The sequence below is a fragment of the Rhinolophus hipposideros genome (genome assembly GCF_964194185.1).
Source record: "Rhinolophus hipposideros genome assembly, chromosome: 18".
Classification (NCBI taxonomy): Eukaryota; Metazoa; Chordata; class Mammalia; order Chiroptera; family Rhinolophidae; genus Rhinolophus; species Rhinolophus hipposideros.
Window position 1 is genome coordinate 52,650,879 of NC_138064.1, and position 8,805 is coordinate 52,659,683.

Sequence of the window (8,805 nt, forward strand, 5' to 3'; positions counted from 1 at the left end):
AGACAAATATGAGAGGAAAACTTAGCAAGGCAATAAGCACGTCCAGCTAAGCTAACTCGTGACTATAGTTACACAGTGGTAAACAGTGGGCCCCCTAAAAATTTCTGACCCTGTGCTTTTGCAACTTCTTGTTTGGGGCTTTCTTTTTCCTTTAGTTATTAGTAAAGTTGCTCTTAATAGGTGTGTCTTAGCCAAACTATAAGAAAAGAGATTCGTGCATACCTAAGCCAAGCCCACATTTGGATGATAAATCGTTGTACTATTTAAAGACAACCGTTTCAATCTGGCCACTTTAAAATGCTTTATCTCGGGCAGCCAGGTGGTCAGTTGGTTAGAGCGCAAGCTCTCAACAAGGTTGGGGGTTCAATTCCCACATGGGATGGTTGGTAGCGCCCCTTGCAACTAAAATTTGAAAACGGGAATGGACTTGGAGCCAAGCTGTATCCTGCACAACTAGATTGAAGGACAACGACTTGGAGCTCATGGGCCCTGGAGAAGCACACTGTTCCCCAATATTCCCCAATAAAATTTTTTAAAAAAAAGCTTTATCTCATGTCATACTCACACGAGTCTTGGAGAGTAAAATACTCAGTTTACAGGCAAGAAAACTAAGGCACTCAAATACCTGTTGATTTAATTTTTCTTTTATACATGGGAGGATACATACTCATGAACGTGCCTCTGATAATCTGCAAATGCTCTACAATAAGGACGAATTTCTCTAATTTCTAAAGCAAAGAGGGAAACTTCAAAACAGAAACTCTCCTATTTGGTGAAGAAATAGATGGTCTCAATGAGCAAATATTTAAAGGACTAGGCTCCCTACTGTTTGAACGGGTACCTGGGGAGCTGGCAGAGTAAGAAGTGTAGGAAATGTAATCTACAATATATCTGAATTAAAAATTTTCAAAAGTTTCAAGAAAAATAACAACATACATCCTACTGAACCTTACTTACAATTTGACATTTTCAATTCAGAAGGTCATTTTATCCTTAATAAATTCATTTAAACATTTTACTAAGCACCTAGTACCTGTAAAGCACTAGCCCTATGAGAAATACAGACATGAGTAAGCTCTCGTCCTTCTTCTTGAGGACTCAGCAATCTGTAGGAGAGAGAAGACAAACACACACACATCCAGACTTCAAGCAGAATGTTATTCACAAGAGAGGTATGGACAAATACTGTTGGGCATCTGTATATGAAGGTCAACTATAAATCATTTTGGTGCAAGGTGAAACTGCTGTTTAGAAGATTTCCAGGCAGAAGGCAGGGTATTAGTTCTTCCTGTAAACTACATAACATTCGTGTAGTTATTTTTGTGAACTACCTTTACTATACTCAGCATAAACAAAGGTTTCCTGATAATTCTTTAAAAATGTTCATTCATATCCATAAAGTGATTTTTAGTTTGACAGTCTATGAACTGTTTTACATTTTGTTAATTCACTCAGTACAGATCTATTTTGATTCTTCCTAAAATTAAAGGGGGATAAAAAGCAATCAATAAAGAATACAATGTCCAGAAAAGTTAATAGGAGAGGCTTAGTCTTGCTCATCATCTTCTAGTTTTGTTTGCATTTATAGTACATGGTGCCAACGGAAAAAAGCTTCCTTTTCCCTAACCTGTCATCATAGTTACTTCTAAAAACCATCTCACTTTTTAAAGCATTCCGGGGAGAGAGGGAAGTTATGTCAAGATTTTCCAAAAGGTTCTTGGTCAGATTTTAATGAAAAATACACAAATAAAGCAGAGAAAAGTATAACCATTTTTAATCCATAAAGGACTGACAACATAGGTACAATTATTTACTACTTTAGTTTAAAAGATAACAAAATAATATTTGTGAATGTTTGCTCCTTCCTGCTATTGATAATAGGCTACTGGTCTTTCTGAAAATAACAATGACACCACTGGAGGTGAGAAGGAGGGGTGAATGTCTGCTCTAACCATATGTTGGCGGCTAAAATATCAAAGACGAAATAATGACTTGAAGGAAATGTATGAAGGTGATGAGGGCTAATTCTCCTTCATAAAGTAAAAAACATAATTTAGAATTAGGTTCTTAAATATTTTTTAAAAGGCAGGGTGTTCTAGGGAAAAATCATGAGCTCTGAAGATAAAAGATGAGATTTGTTATACATACAAGTCTGAGCAAGTTATTTAAGTTGTCTGCATCTCAGTATGTTTATCTTTAATATTCAGTCATTTTACACATATTGAGCATCGAGCACGACTCTAAGTGTCAGGCATACAGCAGTGAACAAATCCTTGCCATCAGGAATCTTACATTCTAATGGGGAGAATATACAGAAATGAATACAGAAACATACAGGGGGAAAAGGATGATGACTGCTAAGGAGAAAACTAATGCAGGAGAGAGGTTTCAAAGAATGGTCAGGGAAGTTCTCACTCAAAAAGGTAACACTTGGAGAAAGATATGAGGAAAACAAGGGAGAAAGCCCTGTAGATATTGGGGTCAAAAAAGGGAGCAGCATGAGCAAAGGTGCTTAGGTAGAAACATGCCAGCATTGTTCAAGGAACAGAAAGAAAGCCAGTATAGCTGATGCAAAGTGACAAAAGGGAAGAAGACTAGTGTAAAATGAGGTCAGAGAAGGGGGATAGAGCAATTAGGGCAAAGACCAATAGGGCAAACAGGCTGTTACAAGGATTCCAGCTTTTCCTCAGTGCAATAAGAAACCACTGCAAGGTTTGGAACACAGCGCTTGTCCTGACTTATCCATCAGAATAAACACTTACCACACAGAATTCTTTTGTGAGGAACAAATGCAATGTGAAAGTGTTCTTTAAACTGAAAAGTGCTGTGAAAATTCAAAGCATTCTTATTTTATCACTAACTTTCTACATCAGACAGCTTTGTCGAACTCTTCTGCACAGAACAATAGTGAATCCTAAGAGCAATTCTCTCCATTTCTACCACCGTATACCTAAGACCACAAGGAGTTTGGTTTTTTGTTTTTAAATCAAACCACTAAAAAATTAGATTTCAAAATGAAAGATGAAAACCAGCAGAGTCATGAAGTTACATGTGCTTAATGAGCATTTTCCTTCGAACTGCCTGGAACAGAAAAGGGGGGCTCCAAGTGGTAAGGAGGAGACTCTTAAGTCATCACAATGACCACCCAAACCAAATCTCTACCTAATTTCTCAATTATTGGCATAAATCAAATGTACACAGGGCCCATTTTCATTAAGTAAATGAAGTATATTGCAAATGGTACAAATTATGGACTAGGTAAACTTCTGTTATTACGGTACTAAACAGCTCATCATCAAACCACTTCTTAGAGGCAATTATGGAAACTGATGGCCTGTTAATTTGTGAGGGAAAACAGTGCTAAGCTGAAAGGACCCTGGAGATGGAAAACAGGTATTTCCCCAGGTTCTGGCCTTTGCCCCTACGACCTGTATAAAAATAACGACCGCCCTCACTAAATTCGACCCCCAACTCCACTGCCTCTTTGCTCTGACTGGACACTCGATGCCACTGCCCTCCGACGTCCTACCCGAAACACACAATTCCTCCTAACTTTTACTAGGCCCAACTTGTACTCAGCACTTTAACTTTGTGGACTAACTCATTCCAACTCACACCACCCTTGACGGACGGCATTCTTACTATCTCCAGCTTGTGTTTTAAAGTTAAATTATAAAGTAAAAAAGAGCCGAAAGTTACAGATTAAGAGACCAGCCACAGAGACTTAGCTTTGCACCCAAATGCAACAGATACGAAACAAAACCCATCCACCCTCGCGCTGCCCTCCCGCAAACCGGCTGTCCCCGTTGCTTCCAGCGGGAAGGAACTGAAACGTCAGCCACCCGGCCCGGGGCTCGTCACCTCTCACGTCTCCCGCGGGCAGTCGGTCCCGGGAGCCCGGGCTGCCTTCAAGCCAAACTGTCACCGAGCACGGGCCACAGGACAGAGCTCGCCCAACCCCCCGGCCCCCCAAAAAGGGCCGCCTCAGGACGCCGGGAGCGTGTGGGTGAGCGTCCCCGGTGCCCTCCCAGAGCGGGTATCCCGCCCGCTTCTCTGCTCCCGAAACGGCCTTTCGCTGCCCGCCAACCCCGCAGTGGGCCGCCTCGGCCTCCAGCAGCTCCGCACCGCCACACGCTCCACTCTAGACCCCCGGCCACCGCACCCTGGCCTCCTCTTTCCTTGCCCAGCAGTTGCAGCCTTTACCTGTTCCTCTGCTTCCGCCATGGTGCAGCCGGAGAGTCACATGACAGACCCGGAAATGAGAGAAAGCGGGACAACGGGGCCCCGCGCCTGCTGGGAAATGTAGTTTTAGCAGCATGTGAGCCGGGATGTGTTTTCCAGCTCTTGAGGCTGTTGGACCTTGTTTCTGCTTTCAGCTCTCCAAGCTCAATGAAGTTATGCTTTGGAGAATCTGAACATAACCACTAATAATGCTCTGTTTCATTGATGGTCTTATTTTTTCCGTGATTATTATAGTATTTATTAATATTTACTGTGTATTAGACCTTGGATTTACAGCTTTACATGAATTATCTCATGTAATCCGCCCAGCAATTCCTACTATTATCCCCATTTATAGAGAGGAGAATATGGTGCCTCAGAGGTCAGACAGCTAAGTAAGAGACAGCAACAGGATTCAAATTTGGTCTCATCTAATGCCAAAGACTTAATTACCAAATGCTGCTTAGTCTAAAAGTATTCTTGCCCTTTTTTTTTACATATATTAAGTGAATATAAAGCAGTCTTCACAAAGGAGAACCAAAGAACAATTTATACTCCAAAAATATTTATTTAGCTCCTACTTCTTCTTACCGTAAGTTGACATCTGGCATCTGGACATTGACATTAAACAATTCTCTGTTGTTTAATTAAATTATCGGTTAAACTTTTATTGAGTATATTCTATAGTTAAATATTCAATATGGAATAAAAATGTGTCCTTGGTAAAATATGTAAAACTGATGCCGGAGGTTCCCAGGATGTCCCAAAGCAGACTCAACCTGGAGCAAAAACCAGCTTCTTTTCTTTACATGGAAAATAATTCAGGAGCAAGACAGATGCAGGAAAACACAGGGTGTTTATTAAAGCAAAAGTAAACAGTTGAGAGGGAAGTGCAGGTGAACTCAGAAATCGAGTCACCCCAGAAGGTCTTCTTTAGGGTTTTTATCTTCCTAAGGGACAGGAATTTAAGGACATCATCCTGTCTCCTCTCTAGGGATGGGATCTCCGTTTTCCTCCTTTTTGTCCTTATTTGGTTCCTCTGGAACTGTCGTGACGTCAAGTGTATGATGGAAGTCGAGGCAAATACAATGTAAATGACATTAAAATTAGCTAAAGGTTAGGTTGAGTTATGGATACTGTCCCTGCCAGATGAAACTAATTCTTGTTTATCTCTAACAGCTGGTGTCAGGTGCAGTTCAGTTTCCTGTTTTACTTCCTTGAAGGGGTGTGCCTCATTCGGTGTCCTGGAGGGAGGGTCAATACCCTAGGCTATCTATCCTGCCTCAAAACCACTGTATTACTTCCATCCTTGAGCATGAATGATTTCATCTCCATTTTCTGGGCATTTTGAACTCTCCTTCCTAATCCTCAGGAATTTACAGTATCTTGTCCAAAGACAGGCATTTTCTTCTTTCCACGCATCTCCAGTAACTGATAACTAGCAGAGGGCATCACAAATGGCAGCATGTGGTATGTGCCCAGTGCCCTTTTTGACTCCCTGAGCTTATTGACTCAGACCTAGTAGGAAGTCATGGTCTCAGCACTCTACTTTCCAGGTCTCTAGCTGTAGCCTGATCAACCCATGATTCTCATGACGAGGATGACCTTATCTGAGATACTTGTCTTCTCCCCAGGGCCTTAACGGCCTTATTTCCATCCTCTTCCTCCAAGCCTTGTGGGGGTCCCTCTTCCAGTCTGCTGATCACTTGATCACAAGGGAATGAACAGATAAACCAACCCCAAGGCATTTAGATATCCATAGCCAAGCACCTAATACATTAAGATCTCTTGCAAAGCAGCCCAGGACCAAATATTGCTCATGTGGGTTCCAAGTCCTACAAAGACTCTTACACATACCAAACAGGCTCTGGAAACCCACAGTCAAGTCTCCATAGGAAAAAGAAATAAGCTTAAACCTTCTACTTTTCTAACTTTCTTCACAAACTGTAATTTTCCCTTTTTCCATTTTGAGATAGACCTACCCATAAACGTCTAGTGGGCCTGACTGAAGATTTAGCTGAAGGTCACTGCAGATAGTCCTCTGCTCACACAATCTCGAAGACTCTGGAAACCTCCAAATCGGTTCCCCATTCAGTGTTCTGACTATAATAAAATATGATGAGCATTTGGATCTGTTACTATTTCCTTTTGGACAGACTAGAAAGATGAAGAAACACATATATGGAAAGATGAATTAGAGGAGAAAACCCTTAGAGGCAAGCAGGTTCACACTGGGCCCACGGGCAAGATGAAATTCACATGTGACCTCCAAGCCCCATGTTTTGTCGTTAAAGTTTGGAACTCCCTTTTTTAGGAGATCATCTATCTCCTCCTCCTCAGACTGTGGTCCACAGACCAGCAACCTCAATCTCACTTGGCAGCTTATTAGAAACGAGGAGCTCAGGGCTCCTCCAAAGACCCACTGAGCCAGAAGCTGGGTTTTAATAATATCCCTTGGTATATTTACGTTGAAGGAGAAGTGTTAGGCCTAACAGTCTTTCATTCTCTGGCAAATCACCTGTTTCTTTTCTGGGCATCATCAGTTCACCTCTCCCACCTTCTAGCTATGGAGGTAGAAGTGAGAATCAACTTCTCAATCGCAGTCAATAGGACCTAATACTGGGAATAGACTTCAAACCACACCTAAAACATTATAGTTTCATTGGTTTTTAAGGATTTGTCTCATTAATTTGTTATATAGATCTGAAATAGTTTACTGATTCAATAAATTGTAATTTTATTCATAACAACCTACTTCATTGTTTAAACAATATGAATGGCTTCAATATTTTCCATTATAGGACAGTATTTCTAAATTTATTAAATTTGAAAAATCAGCAAAGTGGAAACGTGAGGTAAAAAAAAATGTCGTCCCTACATCCCTTATAATTAAGTGGTAATTTATGGATTCTTTTCCTAATTTTTTTCCACTCCTTCTTAGATTGCTACCTTTTTCAGTCTAATGATCTTTCTTGATAGCCAGTGATAAGCACAGCTACACCACATTACACTACTGACTCCAAGCAATGGTCTTAGCCTTTCCTTAATTGTCTCTCCCAAATAGCCAGAATGATACTTGTTATTTTTAGGAATTTTGGAAATACTCAGCTTATTTTGCTGTTTAGTTATCCAAAACCTATACCCACTGAAACCTGTTACCTTCTAATATTCTAGATGTCATTTTAACATAGAGCTTATTGGAAGTTTCCCTGTACAAACACACTAGATTTTTTAAAGACCATTTTTCTAATTACCAAAGTAATACATATTCATGACAGATAATTGCAAAAATACAAATAAAATTCAAAAACCACTTATAATTTTTCCATTCAGATTATCATTGTTGGATATATTTCTTTTCTCTCTATCTCTATCTCTACCTCTATCTCTCTCTCCTCTCTTTATTTGTGTTTATTTAAAGTTTTTTAAACAAAAATCATATCATTAAGTTTTGTCATTTGCTTTCTTCACTTAGTCATATTTCAAGATCATTTCCCAATATCATTATAAAATGTTCAAAATCGTGATTTAATGGTGCACATTAAAATTTCATTCTAAGAAAATACCATAATTTATATAATTCATTGTTTTTGACTCATACTTTGAGTATATCTAATATCCTTGCACATAATTTTGGCAGATGCTTTAATGAAAGGTGGTATCAATTGTAGAAATAAAAGAATACCAACCAAGTGAAAAAATACAAGGCTACTTGTTCCAAACCTGCTTTAGCAAAAAAGTCAGCCACCAATACTTGTGTTTTGGCAGCCACAAAGGCAGGCAGGAGTGGGAAAGCTTTATAGTGGAAAAAAGGGAAGGTTTCAGGTGTGCCTGGATTGGGGGCTGTTGGCATGGGGAAGCTGTAACAAGCTAACTAGGAAGGGGGTGTCCTGTGTGATTAGTTATGGGACACCGTATTTAGCTTTTTCAGGTTGGTCCTAAGTTGAAAGTGGGGATAAAGATTAAGAAAGCTCTTTGTTATATTAATCGAGTACTGGCCACTGTGGGCTGAGTGTTACAGAAGTTTTTGTTTAGCTTCCGGGAGTGCTACTAGAGATAGCAGTCTGGCTTCCTGCAACTCTGCCTGAATAGTGGTCTGGCTTCCTCAGCTGGTTATTGTAGATAAAAGGTTGGTTTCCTGAGCAGTTCGCTGCAGATTGTTGGTCAGAGTTTGGTTTTTATATATGGTCTGGCCATTGTCTGTTTGTAGATTCCATCTCTCAGAATTTATATTCCCAAGAGTTATATATGAGATCTGTATACTCTCCTACCATCAAACATTAGATATTATCATTTTCTTTAAAACATCATCAATTTATTTTGATGGGAAATAATAGTATTTTACTTTTTGTTGTAACGTGTATTTCTTTGAATTTTGATAAATTGATATTTTTCATGAATTTGCTCACCGTTTTCAATTATTTTCTGCATTTCTATTCTTGCTCTTTACTCATTTTCTGTTGGGAAATTGATCTTTTCCTTATTGACTTGAAAAAGAATGTCCAACAGACAGCTGGTTATTTAGTTTTGAAGCTAAAAGAAGTCTGGCGCTGGAGATAAACATTCTGAGATCTTCAGCATGCA

At 39.7% G+C, this 8,805-nt stretch overlaps 1 protein-coding gene across 1 annotated transcript in view; it reads right to left on the reverse strand.

The window, feature by feature from the left end:
- Positions 1-4,254, reverse strand: part of VPS41 (VPS41 subunit of HOPS complex) — a 162,311-nt gene extending 158,057 nt beyond the window's left edge. The window contains exon 1 of the mRNA XM_081079906.1: positions 4,204-4,254. Coding sequence (XP_080936032.1) covers positions 4,204-4,224 — 21 coding nt within the window. The 5' untranslated portion in view covers positions 4,225-4,254. The remainder of the gene's footprint in view (positions 1-4,203) is intronic.
- Between the last annotated feature and the right edge of the window lie 4,551 nt (positions 4,255-8,805).